The 16719-nt window shown below is 33.7% G+C and overlaps 1 protein-coding gene across 5 annotated transcripts in view; it reads right to left on the bottom strand.

Annotated features, from left to right (window-relative positions):
* The window catches only part of LOC138713443 (uncharacterized), a 51608-nt gene that overhangs the window by 20072 nt on the left and 14817 nt on the right, over positions 1–16719 (bottom strand). For 2 of the 5 annotated variants that reach the window (XR_011335869.1, XR_011335870.1), the window contains exon 4: positions 13162–13273. Coding sequence is in view for 1 of the 5 variants with exons in the window: in XM_069845552.1 (XP_069701653.1) it covers positions 13238–13273 (36 nt within the window). In the remaining 4 variants the exon portion in view is untranslated. Of the gene's footprint in view, positions 1–3450; positions 4317–12669; positions 13274–14155; positions 15633–16719 lie in introns of those variants that run through there. The other 3 variants (XR_011335871.1, XR_011335868.1, XM_069845552.1) reach the window with 3 other exon arrangements.

Below are 16719 nucleotides of genomic sequence, written 5' to 3'. Positions count from 1 at the left end.
ACACTTACACAAGCGATGCATTATACGATTTATTTTGTTCGTATTTATTGAAATGGAAGGACGGTTATAAAACAATGTAATGTTTTAAAACCATAAAACATCATTCTTCTCAGTAATTTAAAATTGCGTGGCGATTTTGGTAGTGTTTTTAAATGTGCCTGTTCAATCGAGGGTTAATTATTAACTCCCAATATAAACATTTATTCCTATAATCACTATTGATGCTAAATAACGTAAATATTTTTTTCCCTACTTACTGTAGCAGTTTTCAAGTAGGAATCTTAATATAACTTAGAAAACTTACCTCAGTGGAAAGAGGTTCATCCTGGTTCTCCCATGGGAATCGAACCAAGCTCGTCAATATACATACTCTCCATAAAACGCCATTTTTGCTTGCTATAATTGAAATGAAAACTCATAATGGCGGTCCAATTTATCATATGCATTGTTGAAGACGGCATTGTTAAGCATTGAGCGATGAATGCCAATTACAAAGAGAAAGAAAAAATGGAACTAGCCTAGAGATCTTCTTCCCCGTCTTTTATTAATTTTATAGCTGAAACTTCATTCTATACTATGTTGGCTGCGTTTTTGTAATAGAAGATGAATCTTAATGTTGCAACTATGCAGTTAAGAAATCATAGTTCTTCCTACGTGTTCATCTGTGTATTTGATTTTTTTTAAATTATGTTTCTTTTTATGTGTCCCCATTTTCTCTAGAACTAGTGAACGTAGACAGTTAAAATTTCAGGTTTTTTTATATCATACTACATTATTTCAGTCATGTGGTAACTGACGTACTGATGGAAAATATAGACTAGAAACCTCTGTAGAAGTCGAGACTTTTTCAAATAATAATACAATAGAAGTAGGTTATTCGACATGTAACAATTGGAATAAATGTCTGTTTCGCCTAGTAATTACTTTTAAAACTAATGTTCATAATTAACATTTCATTTCAATTATTTTCGAAGCTTACATTTGGAAAATGCATTAATATCAATGAAAATAGTGTCCATTCTGGAATCCTAGAGGATGTTGCTGAAATGCCATTACTTTTTCTTCTAGCTATAAAACGTTGTCCTTTAGTAGAGTAATTCATTTTATTTTATAACAAAACAAAGTAATGTGATTTTTATGTCTTACTAATTGAAAGCACCAAGTGTTGTCCGGGTTTTCCTTTTTGCTTCTATTTTTAATTAAACTGGTTGTTAGGTTTTACAGAAATCTCGGAAACTCAACTATAGACAACCAAAACGAATTGCCTGTACTAAGTTTTCTCGTCCATAAAGATAATCTTTACATAGTGTCACTTACTTCTTAGCCAAATGCCTGCCAGGGTCACTCAATATAAAACAGGTGTAGATCAGGCATCGAAAAGAAAACATTTCATCATATGCCTTGCGTTCAACTGCTTGTTTTAATTAATTTTTATTTATTTATTTATTCTGATGTAGTTAAGGCCATCAGGCCTCCTCTTCCACACCACCAGAAATATAAATAAAATAACAGAAAAAAATCAAACTATAAACAAAGTAAAACCAAACAAAAATATTTACAGGCTACAGCAACACAAGATTTAAATGAATTAGCATTGTCTTCAAGTTCAGCAAAGCAAACATATACCCGGTATCTATACACCCACTAATTCAAGTGGCTTATCTTATTCGTGGGCGTCAGCATATCTAAAAGCATTGCAACTTTTCTGCCGTCTCCTTTCCTCTCCATCGCAAATGTGATGTTGTACAGAGGCAGAAATAAAATTATTATAAGATCTGTACATTGATCTCAAGCTGTGTCTATGTGTGCTTTCACTTGAAATTCAGAAACAGCTGATGATAAATAAGGAATTACCTTGTTCCCAGTCAGAACCCATTGGGGTGTTATCGTGAGCGATAATTTATCTAATCTGTTGTACATATACATATACGTATGTAATTTAATTTATATTAAAAGTTTTTTTTTTACCTCTTAACCACTGTATGCTCACTTATATCATATCAGGTTTTTAAAATATGACTTGAGAAATTTCGATTATCTCTCAAATTCAGATCATATTAATTATATTATTTTTTATTTTATAAACAGAAAGAAAAACGTACAGTATAATTTCGCGAGAAGTCACTGTTTAACATACATGTTATGAGTGACATATATTTTAGAAATTAAGATATTGTTCTTTCCACAATGCTTAACATTGGCAATATTGGCAATATGATTACACAGATATTTATAAACATACACAGACGAGGGTGATGTAAAAATGACATTGCTATGAACGAGATACTGTATCTCTTCACATTCTCGAGTTAAACTGCCTCGGCTACTGTGCAATCCGCCAAATTCCTCATTCATTGTTTCCCTACATGGTGTCATTTGCTCCAACTCAAGGTCACGTTGGATACATCTTTATATTTCGTTTGTCAATCGTCACTTACTTCATTGAATTATGTTGTGCAGTTTGGAAATTAAAGACACGACTAAACTGGCCTGAAAATGTGTTGGTCGACTTTCTGGGCTGACACCCTATTAGGTATATTGGACCGAATTCACGTTAAAAAGGTGCCATTTCGGCGCTTTCCGCCAAAAAAAAAAAAACTGCTCTTGCCTCAATCATTTTATATAATTATGTCGGACAGATTTGGGCTACAAATATTACAGTGATATTCATCATTCTTGAAGTTTTCTTGTCAGACTGTTTACATTACATTGAAGATAATATATAAAAGCAAATCAAATTCGAGAGATGAGAGTTCTTATTCAAATTGCATTCTCCAGGAAGCATTATCCAATATCAAAATGTACTTTGAAGTATGTTGGTCATATTGTGATGCATTTCAATGAATATTAAACAGCTCGAAAACTATACAACATTTATTAATCTTAATTAATGTCCAGCTTTCTGTAAGCAGTTCTGTAGATGAAGTGGGATGGGATAGTTATAAAATCACTCTATACTCAGGAACTTAGTTAAATATCGTGAAAACATTGAAATAGTGATAATGTCGTTCTAAATGAAAAGCTGAATATAACGCACAGAGTTTACTTAAGAAATTACGAGAAACAATATTCTTAAGATTTTTTAAAATTTGGACTACAAATTTCGACTTGCTCTGTCCCCATATCTCCTTAAACTTGACTTGGCAAGTTATACCGGTTTTCCTTTATGAATAATCTAAAGGGCAATAAAAATCACGTCCCTGAAAATTTTAAGGAGTATGTACTTCCATATCTTACAATGTTAAATTCCTCAATTCTGGGTACACTTTTTTCAGAATTTGTAAAAGATACAAATGTAGAAAGAAATAGGGCATATGTAACGTACCTTTATGTATATAACCAGTTAAATAAATTTAAAATTCCACTGAGCGGTTAGCAAAAAAAAATTTTTTTTATTCGTAACATTTTTTTGCATTAAGAATTACTACAATTTTTTTTTTTTTTGCTGAAGATAGAAATAAACTTAATTTATTTAACCTACTGTGTAAAATGTCATCACATTGATACTTTATATTAATTTCAGCCTTCTGGATACAATACTTTCTGAGAAAAGTGCACCAATATCACAATAATAAGAAAGTGCAGAAAAATGGTGTCAAAGTTTCCATATCATGCAATGTTAAATTCCTCAATTTTGGAAGCACTTTTCTCAGAAGTGATAAAGGATACAAATGTAGGAAAAACAAGGCAAATTATGTAACATACTTTTATGTACAGAATCGGCTAAATAACTTTAAAATTTCACTGAGTTGTTGACGAAAAAAAGAATTCATTCACAACATTTTTTGCATTAAGAATTACTACAATATTTTTTGCCGAAGATAGGGCTAAAAGCTGACAATTAGAAGAAATAGGCCTAAAATCGTATTATCATTTTATACTTATTAAACTACCGAAAAACAATAAGACCAAAATTTCATTTTTTTGTTAAAATTTGTTGTAATTCCCTTAATCTCCAGTCTGTTTCCTCACGTAGGAATTTAACTAAAGAAAAGGCTACGTGAACAACAATAAGGAACTCTGTAATATATCTCAATTCTAGTGAAAGAGATTGCAACATAACAGAAATAAAATGCGTAATTTTATTTTATTAAACAAAATTTTAACATTAAAACAAACAAAATATCGATATTACACACAAATTTCACGACACTAAAGTTCTTCACTCTCAGACTCTCCAAGCAATTAAACAGCTCATATTTCCATTTTGTTACCGTCAATAGATACAGTCACAGACATAGTTCGTCTTTCCTGCATCTTGAGTCGCTTCATGTTCAGCAAACACCTTTCGAAGGGTTCAACCTTTTCTTTATGGACTGAAGCAAAACAAAAGTGACAAGCAAAATTAGCTTCATTTAAGGTTATCATTAAACCTTTACAATAACGGGAACCATCTTATTAAAGTGCAGAATGTCTAAAGCTGTTCTAAAGTCGTGGGCTATGCCACACCTTGGGCTAGTAGAGAAAATGTGTACTGCTATGCTGTACAACGCATAGTCTACTGAAAATATTAACTGTATCTATTTAAAAAGAAAATATTCACACACGCACAAAACGCATTGTCACTCATATAGAATATATCTGGAAAATTATTATTACTTACTGGCTTTTAAGAAACTTGGAGGTTCATTGCCACTCTCACATAAGCCCGCCACTGGTCCCTATCCTGAGCAAGATTAATCCAGTCTCTACCATCATATCCCACCTCCCTCAAATCCATTTTAATATTATCTTCCCACCTCCATTTCGGCCTCCCCAAAAGTCTCTTCCCCTCCGGCCTCCCAACTAACACTCTATATGCATTTCTGGATTCACCCATACGTACTACATGTCCTGCTCATCTCAAACGTCTGGATTTAATGTTCCTAATTATGTCAGGTGAAGTATACAATGCGTGCAGCTCTGTGTTGTGTAACTTTCTCCATTCTCCTGTAACTTCATCCCTCTTAGCCCCAAATATTTTCCTAAGAACCATATTCTCAAACACCCTTAATCTCTGTTCCTCTCTCAAAGTGAGAGTCCAAGTTTCACAACCATACAGAATAACCGGTAATATAACTGTTTTATAAATTCTAACTTTCAGATTTTTTGACAGCAGACTAAATGACAAAAGCTTCTCAACCGAATAATAACACGCATTTTCCATATTTATTCTGAGTTTAATTTCCTCCCGAGTGTCGTTTATATTTGGAAAATTATTATTATTATTATTATTATTATTATTATTATTATTATTATTATTATTATTATTATTATTATTATTATTATTTTCATCATCAGGTTTTACAATGCCCTAGAGCATCTTTCTATACTCATTTTCAGGATTTTATAGCCTTTCTCCATTCCTCTCTATTCTCCCATGCCCCATCTTTCAATTCTCTTTCTCTCATCATTTTAATTATTCCTTGTGCCCATGTCAATTTTGGTCTTCGCCTCTTCCTTTTTCCCATTAGAATACATTCATTACTTTTTTTTCGGCATCCTCTTCATATGACCAAACCATTTTAATTGTTTTGTTTTGTTTATAGTCTACAAGCGATCCTTGCACTTTCACTTTTTCTCTTATAACATTATTTCTAATTTTGTCCTTCCTTGATACTCTTGCAGTTCTGCAGAAATTCGTCTCTGTAAAATGTAGTTTTGCTGCTGTCCTTGACTTCAAATGACTTCTGAGCCCAAGATATGATATTGTGCTTTTAATGTTCGTTTATCCTAAATATGTGTATTCATCATAATGATTTATGTTTTCTTTTCCACTATCCTAAATTAAATCCTTTGAATCTGCAGCTATTGCCCTCAAAGGATCTCTTCAGATATTGAGAAATCACTCGTATGGGAGTGATAATGGAAATTTGAAGTTATCTTAACCGATGGCTGTTGATTGGTTTAGATATCAATGGCAACCAATTCGTACTATTATTTTTCTCGTGGTATATGGCATTCAAATCATTCTAACCTATCTGATGATATTTTTTTTCCCCCCCATTCTTAACTGTAAACGAGCACAAACGATACTTAGGTGTAAATTTTTCTGGCATTTTGTATATTCGATTCCCTAACTGTTTCAAATGTGTATCATTTTACCTTTTAGGTGTATTTCCAAATTATGTAATACGCTTTGTCAAATCTGGCAACCTTTTCATAAGGGAAGCTAAATTTATTATTATTATTATTATTATTATTATTATTATTATTATTATTATTATTATTATTATTATTATTATTATTATTATTATTATTATTATTATTATTACCGGTATTAAGATTTATATTCAGATCCCATTTCCCATATTCCTCTGTAAGTTTCCTTGTCATATACTCCATATCTTCATATTCTTCTGCATTTACCAATTAATCATCAGCAAATAACAATGAATATAATATTGTCATCTGTTAGTAATAAACTCATTTCCGAATATATGATTTTATAAATAAATAAATTTAGCCTGCTAGATCCCATAAGGGCAAGGGCCTCCTGATTGACAGAACTTGGCTCAATAGATTTCACTCGTTAGGTGAGCTGGTCCTAAGGAGTAATATCATCGAACTTGGCTGCATTTCTTCGTTTCTATGTTTAAGCTAAATACTATATGCACTTGTAAGCTCCCTATTCGCACCACACTACACACTGAGAACAATTGCTTCTAGATCTCTCCATAGCTGTCTGTCCCTTGCTCTGCTCGTCCATTGTGCTCCTGCCTTCTTCTTGAAGAAATCGGCCCATCTAGTCGTCTGGCATCCCACTATTCTTCTGCCGATCCTGGGATCCCACAATGTGAGTCTATGCGTCCATCTTCTGTGGTCCATCGTTACCATGTGCCCTCCCTATTTCCACTTTAGGCTTTCTGCGGTGTTTAGGACGTCTTTCATGCCGGTATGGTTGCGTAACTCCTCGTTTCTTACTTTGTTCCTCAGAGAAAGTTGCAGGATTTTTCTTTCCATACTGCCTTGGCAGCTTTGAAGCATATGCCTCTGTCTTGATGTTAGGGACCAGGTTTGGCATCGATACAGTAGAACTGGTAATATACATTTTTCCAGGATCTCAACCTTTAAGCTTAGCTTCTGGAATTTGTCTGTAAGTAAGAACTTTAGAGACCAGAACTTCTTCCACGCCATGCTGATTCGTCTCTTTATTTCTTTCTCTGGGTTGCTGGAGAAGGGCAGGTTCTGGCCCAGGTAGGTATAATCTTCCACATATCCTAGTGGCTGGCCACTTAAATGGATCCAGTCTTCAGAAGCGTTAGTCATTAGTTTCGTCTTTTCTGGGTTCATGGATATGCTATTATTATTACTTTCCTTTTATTGCAAGGAAATTCTCACTTTAAACGTTACTTGTTCTTTCTCGCTGAAACTGTGCGTGTAAAACAATAGCATAATTTCTGCATCTATTATACAGATTGCATCAAACGTCTGGAACCATATAAATATATTCCATATGCTTGATTTTCGATTACTTTAGGTGTTACCAATATTTGTAAGACCAAATGCTCTACCAGTGACACATTTGGTTCTAGCCCTCACCTAACTCAAAAGCCGCCATTTTGAATGCAACTTTGAAATTTTAAATGGAAAGGAGGTCATGTATGTACTCAAAATCATGTGAAATTTTCTGAGAAAAACAATGGTGCAATCCGTTTTGAGATATCTCTAATCGTTTTCAAGTTATTTAAAGATAACTGTCATAATGACACAAACAGTTACTGCATCTAAAGATATTTTGTAACGTGGTACAGTACTAAGGAGGCTTTGGAAAAGGTAATGTTATGCAATTCTGGTAATTAACTTTTCCTGCTTTACTGGTTGGTTAACCTATGACAGTTTCAACGCATTGTTGTGATTATTTGAAGCTTTCCTGTAACAAATTTCTTGATTTTCGTGATGGCATTATCGAAAGAGGAAAGAATTGATATAATTCTTCATTCTGGTAGGTTAATTCACAGAAATGTTGCAGCAGACTGGACGAACAGTTCCTTGGACACTGGATTGGCCGACGTGGACCAGGAGGATGGTTGGACAGATCTCCCCTTTTAACACCCCTTGATTTTTTTCTTTTGGGGTTACATAAAGACCTTGGGAGGATGAAGAGAAAATTGAGAATGTGGAACATCTAAAGAACCGTATCATTGAAGCCTGTGCTAAAGTCACCCCAGAAATCCTACAAAATATTCTATCCACATTCTCAATTTTCTCTTCATAGCCTATCAAACTTCCTTCTTTCGATAATGCCATCACGAAAATCAAGAAATTTGTTACAGGAAAGCTTCAAATAATCACAACAATGCATTGAAACTGTCACAGTTTAATCAAACAGTAAAGCAGGAAAAGTTAATTACCAGAATTGCATAAAAATACCTTTTCCAAAGCCTCCTTAGTACTGTACCACGTTACAAAATATCTGTAGATGCAGTAACTAATGTTTGCGTCATAATGACAGTTATCTTTAAATAACTTGAAAACGATTAGAGATATCTCAAAACGGATTGCACCATTGTTTTTCTCAGAAAATTTCAATGATTCTGAGTACCTACATGACCTCCTTTCCATTTAAAATTTCAAAGTTGCATTCAAAATGGCGGCTTTTGAGTTAGCTGAGGGCTAGAACCAAATGTGTCACTGGTAGAGCATTTGGTCTTACAAATATTGGTAACACCTAATCGAAAATCAAGCATATGGAAGATATTTATATGGTTCCAGACTTTTGATTCACGCTGTATAAAGCGAAACATGTTATTAAAAAATAGGATCAATATTGGCTAGAGACTGAAAAGGGAAGTACTACCAGCGTCTAGTACATACAGTCACGAATCTCATACGTAGGGAATATGCATCCAATGACAGTTGAACTTTAGTTGCTCTAGCCATTAAGATCACTACTATCGCACAGTCTATTGTTCCTAGTACCGTGAAATCTGCCTTTGCTGTCACTTCATTTAAACGGCCACCTGGCCAAAAGGCCAATTTTCTCTGGAACCAATTGGATTTTCCATAAGATCAATACAAATTATCTCTTTATTTAGCAGCCATCTCATGCGCCGGCCAGCGGCCGGGGTCTATTTGGATTGGAACCTGACTGTAACGGTCACTGTCCAACAAAAAATCTTTTCATGGATACTGTCTGACCTATTTTTTCGATGGTTAGAGGACAGGAAGCAATAGCTAAGTATAAACAGTACACCCTCCATATCTTTGGGGTTAGTTGGTTACTGTTTCATGGCTATTTTGTCACTTTCCACTCCGACCCTGCACAGCTATAAATACTTACTCGTTTTTTAAGGATTGAAACACGGACTTTTTCTATCGAAAATGTCACAGTATGTTTTAGGTAGTTACACATTCGATTTTTTTTTTCTCCTCTTTCTATCTTTCTCTATATGGACCAGCTTTTACGAATTTTTCTTCTTTTCATTCACTTAATTCAGAGGAACTGTGAAGTTAGTTTGAGAGACAAATCATGTCTAACAATAAATTTAGAGTGGTGTTAAGTTTAGAAGTGAGACGAAAAATGATTGAAGAAAGTAAAAAAGGAACATCTGCGAGAAAAACTGCAGAATTATTCAATGTGTAGGGACACAAATAAACGGTATAATTAAGAATAAAGATGAAATATTAAAAGAATGGGAGGAAGAGAGAATCTGTGTTTAATAATTTGAATGATTTCGTTTACGAATGGTTCAAGTGTGCGAGGGCGAAGAAATTGCCAATAAGTGGGCTTATGATTCAGGAGAATGCTCTTGAAATTGCCAAAGAACTCAATGTAAGAAATTTTATTGCTAGTAATGGGTGGTTAGAGTGCTTCAGAAAACGGCATGACATTGCATTTCGTTCTATGTCTGGTGAAGGAGGTGACATTGCAACCAATGTTATTGAAGAATGGAAAAAATAGACTGTCTTCAATTCTTGCGGAATATGAACTCAGATACATTTACAATGTTGACGAAACAGGTTTTTTCTTCAGGGCCCTCCCTAACAAAACTTCAGTTTTAAGAAAAAAGAGTGTAAAGAGGGGAAGTTTGCAAAAGACAGAATAACCCTGCTCTTTTGTTTTAATGCTGCAGGAGAAAAAGAACCACTCTTAATGATAGGGAAATCATTAAAACCGAGATGTTTGAAAAATACTGACATGGGCTTACTGGGGATGAAGTGGACTGCCAATAATAAAGCTTGGATGACATCATCATTGTTTGAGCATTAGCTATATGATTTCAATTCTAAGATTAAACGACAAAATCGCATTGTGATCCGTGAAATTGGTGTTTCTTCCCAATACACCTCCAGTCCCTTGATCAAGGTACTGTATTATCCAGTCATTTAAACTGAGGTACCGGTACAGCAAACCAGTTTTGAAAAGGCTAGTTGCAAGAATGGAAGAGGCTGATATTAATATGCATGATTGTTGTACGCGCAGTCTTAAAAAGTCAGTGAAATTCAGTGATTCATAAAAAAACCGCAACCTAATCCAGCGGCCACCTGATAAAACGGCCATTTTACAAGGTAACTTCAGATGGCCGCTTTAGACAGGATTCACTGTACTCTCAGTTGCTAACCGGTTGGAGTGCTGTATTGCGAGAAATGCAATGGCTTGGAAAATTCGTTAGCCAATGGCAACTTGATCTCAATTATCAAGAAGCTGAAGCATACGTACGGCATGTCAAAGTGGTGAATGATCTCTCTGAATGGGCCGTGAAGGTGATTCAAGACTTCTAAACTAGTGTTACCAATGACAAAACTCAAAAACAATACTTATTGCAAGTGGTTGAATATCATCGCAAACAAATTCCCAACTATAAAAAAGGGACATTAAAGATATTAACTGCAGCCTCAAACAAACCTTAAATTCAGTAAATATAGTAATTTGATGTGGATATTATATAGCTGAGGGCAAGACTTAATTACAGTACTTGTTAATTACTATGTATGTGGATTTACAGCATTGTATAATGAACTGCATTAAAAGAGAAACATGTAAACAAGGTACGTTAGAATTTAACACAAGAAAGTCTTATCATACATATTCTGAAAAGAGAAACATTTAATATTACATTTTCTCATTATTTTACTATAAGAAGAGAATGTCTTGTTAATCAGCCATGTTGGACGGGGGTCAAGACATGACCAAATTATCTAAAACTTGGTATATACACGTACTGTATTTTATCAAGTGAAACAATATAGAAGGGATGCAACTCGGAAATTTAAAAAAATATTTTTTTTTGTATCCTCATGCAGTGGCCTATTATACATACACAATTGAATAGAAGAAATAATCATACTCATGAACACTGACATGCAATAGAATAAAATACTCACAGTACAATCCTGTATGTCCTTGCACTGATAGACGATTTCTTGAGAATTTGATTTTTAAGTGTTTGCATTTGCATTAGTTGCACAATGTGTTCAAATATGACATTCAAGGGAAAAAAATGAAGATACCGGTATATTAAAAAATATGCAATGCTCTGAGAGACAAATTCATTGTTGAAAGGTAAGTTATCGACTTATGTTACAGAGTTGATATTTATATGTGGCAGTACAAACAAGAATTATTTAATTTCTAATGTGCAAGGATTTTTAATTATTAAAATAAGATATTTATTCCAATAGTACATATCCTTTAAATTACTTTATAAATAAACTGGTAGGCTTCAAAATAGTAATATAAAACATATATCATTTTAAATTAATTATTTAATTTCTTTGGATTTCTCATAATTCGTTCTCGCATTACGAACTGGATGGCTCCTTATCCATCAGGACAACAACGTGTTGCATTTTGCAAGTATTGTCACAGTACACTAATGCATAACACTTCCACCTTGCTGAGAGCCGACGTTTACTTGTGCAAGCGAACAGTTTCAAACTAAAAATGTTATTCTTAGCTAACGTGACTGGCAATAAATATTGTTACCTTTTTATGTAAAAATAGCTTCACTATGATACAAACGTATTAAATGACAGTTATATTCCCTGAGATTTTATTAAAGCTGTTTGCTATATCTTTCCACTTATCATTTTTAAATTTGGGTGTAACTCCATGACTTTAATTTGTTTTCAGCCACATTTATATGCTTTTGTACGAGTTCCAATGACAGATCTTTCTCTTTGTATGTCATGTTAGGCTTCTTCTTCTTCTTCTTCATCTTCTTCTTCTCTTCCTCCATCAACGCGCATGGTTCTTTACGGTAACAAAACTGTTTTCATAATCAACTACTCCGTCGAGATACTCATATTCAGTTGTTTCTGCTTTTATTATAATGAAGAACTCGTATGATGCTAGTCACTTTTTCTTCCAAGATGGTCTTCTTTCGAGATGGTTCCAAAATGAGAATTTTAAGGATCAAAGTGAATTAAACAAAATTTACGTTTTAGAAAACTAAGATAATAAAAGGTGTGGCTACCACAGAGTTGAGTGTTTCCCGTTTCTCAGTGTATTAACTGAGTTTTAGCAAACTGAGATAAATTAATTTACCGGCATTGGTGAAAATGACACTTAGCTGTAAATATTGTAAATAGTGTACGGTATTTGCTAAACTGTAATGCAGTAACTGAATAATGTATACATACATATAGGTTCTGCATATATCGGATATCAGGGATTGTGGGTTTGTGTTCCACCATGAGTACCTACCAAGGTATGGCGTAACTCGAACTAGAGAAAGAATGATGCAAATCAACTTTTAATTTTCATTCGACAACAACATACAGTATTTCCGATAAATCTGTGGCTTCAAGACAAAATGTGATATGTCATTTATTGCAGTTTTTCAAGACCTATGCTTTTAAGGTTTGAACGACTGTATGAAGTCATAATAATCAGTACATAACAATGGGTTAGACAGAAAAATACCAGAGATATGCATATCATCTTTTGTCACAACATAGATACCTTTAGGATTCACAACATATTACAAAATACAGTTTTCGCCAAAAATTGATAAGGCAACTTCGAATTACAGAATTAAAACATGCATAGCAAAAACATTATGCAACTCGCAATATCTTAATATAAAATGACAAAATGATAGATCTTCTCTTTCATTAGTGTAAGTGGAAATTACAATTATTGTGAAGAGAAATTAAAAATCAAAGTTGTTCCTGAATTTCTTACAAGAACCATCCCATTTAACACAGCATAGTTGCTGTCAATCATGGCACACTTACCATACTAATGTCTGTCTCATTTTCCCATTTGGGATGCACAAAATAGTCCTTATTAGTAGGTTCTGGCGCACTTGCACTAGCCACCCAACCTTTCTCTCCAGGACGGAGTGGTCTGAAACATTACAAACGACCTGTGTAGTCATTGAAACTAACCTTATAAAAGCTACAAGAGATGTCGCGAAAATTAAGAGTAGGGTCATTTTGGGAGATCTCAACACTTTTAAGGAAAGTAGCCATTGCGAGCACTGTTCCTAGTGAAAAAAGTTACCTATAGCCTACGAGATCTGTGTTGACTGTTTGTAATCTCTGTGTCGGTAGCATAGCCAGGCTAATTATTTTGGGTGGGCCAGTTATGCAGGGTTTATAAAGTACCTGGCAATGCCTTGAAACTCGTTCTCGGAAGTCTTATTTGATAACATGCAAAATTATGATAAATTTATTTTAATTGCTCAATCAATAACATTTATCTATTTGCAAATTTTATTATTTGTTATTACATCTCAAATAGATATGAACGTTTTCGCCTGTTCAGCATCATCAGATATTTAAAAATTGACGAAATCTAACCTTAATCCATTAAACTGTACAAAGTAATATGTATAACAAAGTTGATTAATTTTATCATGCGTTTTATGTAGTGGAAAACTTATTGGTGGAAATGTTCAATTTTGAATTTGTGTAATTTGTTTTGCAGGAAAATAAAGTATGAAATTTAAGATTGTGGATGTGAATGTTAATACATATAACTCATGTTACATTGTTAAATACCGATATCACTTATTGTAAAGATAAAATAGTTAAAATTTATAAAATTTATATAATGTTATACTTTGTGTCTAGATTAGACCAGATCACATAGTGCTATGCATTATTACGATGTAGACAAATGGTGTATGTTTATGCAATAAATTTATCATTATTGAATAGATTTATCTGAAAAATCAAAATGAATTGTAAAATTCAAAATTATGATAAACAATCATGCAAGTCATACCTACAAAAATGCTTCATAAGTTGAACTGGAGCTGTCGAGATTTCCTAGCAACGAATTTGTTGACCACTGATGATGGGTCCTTCAACAAATTCCAACTTTTCTTCCTCTCGACGGATGAAATTGCTAGATTACAAAGCCTTGTGCTTGACATGGTTGTCCTGGTGTAAGTTTTTTTTCGTCTTGATGCAGAAAAAGTGTTTTCTGCAGATGCAGTTGTGATGGGACAGATCAGTAGACCTATAATTTGTACTGGTGGAATCAAAACAACTCCAATAGATTCTATGGGATTCCTCACTAATATTAACAGCATCAAAATGACAATAGAAGAAAAAGCATTGATTCAATATGAAAAACTTATCAGATTACCAGGAAACAACTGGCATTCATACAGTCCTCTCTGTAGATTGAAAACTCAAAAAAGTTTCATATCCATTGTTCAAGAATTAAAACAGAAAATCAATATCCCGAATTTAAAAGAAAACTTACAAATTAAACCAAACCCTTTAACTCTATTAAATATAGAATATAATTTAAATTTAACAGAAGAAATACTGAAATCAGAAGTAAACACTGAAATACTGAAACAATTGTCTTTAGAGACAATTAATATTAGGTACCCTCCACAAAACTGGCTTCATTTATACACCGACGGATCCTTGATCTCCAGAGAACAAGGTGCCGGTGCAGGTGTTACGTGCTGTCTCTTCTCACTTTATAGATCTCTTGGATATGGAACAACAAGTTTTGATGGTGAAAACATTGCAATAAGTGAAAGTCTCAGGAATCTTCTATGTCACATCAATAAATTTAGGAATGCAGTTATATTGTCAGACTCCAAAGCAGCTTTTCTATCAATAGTCTCTAAACACACACCTTCATCTCAAACAGCAGAAATAACTAAAATGCTCTCTCAATTAATATCACTCAATAAAAGAATTGTATTCCAATGGATACCATCCCATTGTGGAATCCTGGGAAACGAGAATGCGGAAGCTTTAGCAAAGAAGGGCAGCACTGCTACTTACAGACTTGTTACTAAATCTACGTATTACTCTGTGAAAAGATTTATTAAACCTACATACTTAGACTTCAACAAACAAAATTTGATAACACAATCCCAAGGGAAAAAATGGAACTCTCTGCATCAAAATCCACAGTTAATTCCCGATTTACCACGAAGGTCGTCTGTAGCTGCATTTAGATTGGCAACAGGCCGTGATTGTTTGGCCAAACACCTGCATAGAATTGGAGTATATCTGTCCCCTAACTGTCCATTGTGCAACTCAAACCAAGAAATGGATTCGGAACACCTCAAAATCTGTGCTTCAGTGGCTGGTCATGATAATATATTTGAAAAATATTGGAGTGCAAGAGGTCAAATGACTTTATTGTCAAACGCCTGGCATTAGAAAACAACAACAACATAATTTGTAAAACTTGGAGTAGTTCCTGGAATGCCAAACTCATGTTTGTCCTGTAGTTTGTCACTGTCGTAACATTTTGTTGAAGTATATTGCTATAGAACAATATAATGTGCATTACATGATAATATAATAATGAAAAACGATAAACTATTTCGAACTGACAATACCAATTTTAGTTTAACAGCTTTGACAGAGCTTGCCTTATTGCATGATTCTGTCTGCACCTCGTGTTGTATTCGCTATGAAACGTATTTCTAATGTTAAAACCCATTGAGAATCAAAAATGTTCATGAGCTGTATTTTCTCTTTCATTCATATGATTATTGGATACCTAGTCATTGTGGTATACCTGGAAACGAGAAAGTCGATAATATTGCAAAACAGGCAACATATTTGCAACCAAGACCTCTTCAAGTGATATCTCTATCCAGTGCTTTTGCTTCAGTAAAGTCTCATCTTATAAACCTATGGATCAACAATTGGCTCTCTTCTGAGAAAGGAAAAATTTTAATCTGTACAAAAGAAACCAAATGACCTGGAAATGTACAAAAACTTACCTGGACATGTTCAAACATTTTTAACTAGAGCCAGAACAGGTCACATTGTCACACAATTGTACCTACACCGATTTCACATTTCTGATAATCCTCCTTGTCTGTGGTGTAATAATCATGATGAATATCTGGAACACATTCTTCTATACTGTCCATCCATAAACCACAAAAGTAGTCAATTAAAATCATCAGTACTAGTTGCAGAAGACACAGCCCTGCAGTATATATTGACCAAATCCCAACTCTGGCTACTAGCAACAGGCATCTATAATGAACACCGATCAAAATATCCCTCATTTCTCGTGAAAAACAACCACTGAATAGACTACAGTGAACTTTATGTTGTCAGCAAAAAGCTGGATACATTAACAAAATTGATTGATTGATTGATTGATTGATTGATTGATTGATTGATTGATTGATTGATTGATTGATTGATTGATTGATTGATTGATTGATTGATTGATTGATTGATTGATTGATTGTAAAATTTATTTTAAAAATTCAGTAATTAAATTTATGTTACCCTTTTATACACATTCATTCTTGTTTCTTTTACTTAATATTATATTGTTAACATTTTTAT

This window comes from Periplaneta americana, chromosome 14 (assembly GCF_040183065.1).
Source record: "Periplaneta americana isolate PAMFEO1 chromosome 14, P.americana_PAMFEO1_priV1, whole genome shotgun sequence".
NCBI lineage: Eukaryota > Metazoa > Arthropoda > Insecta > Blattodea > Blattidae > Periplaneta > Periplaneta americana.
The sequence above is the reverse complement of the archived record's forward strand: the minus strand, read 5'-3'. Positions and strand labels throughout refer to the sequence as shown.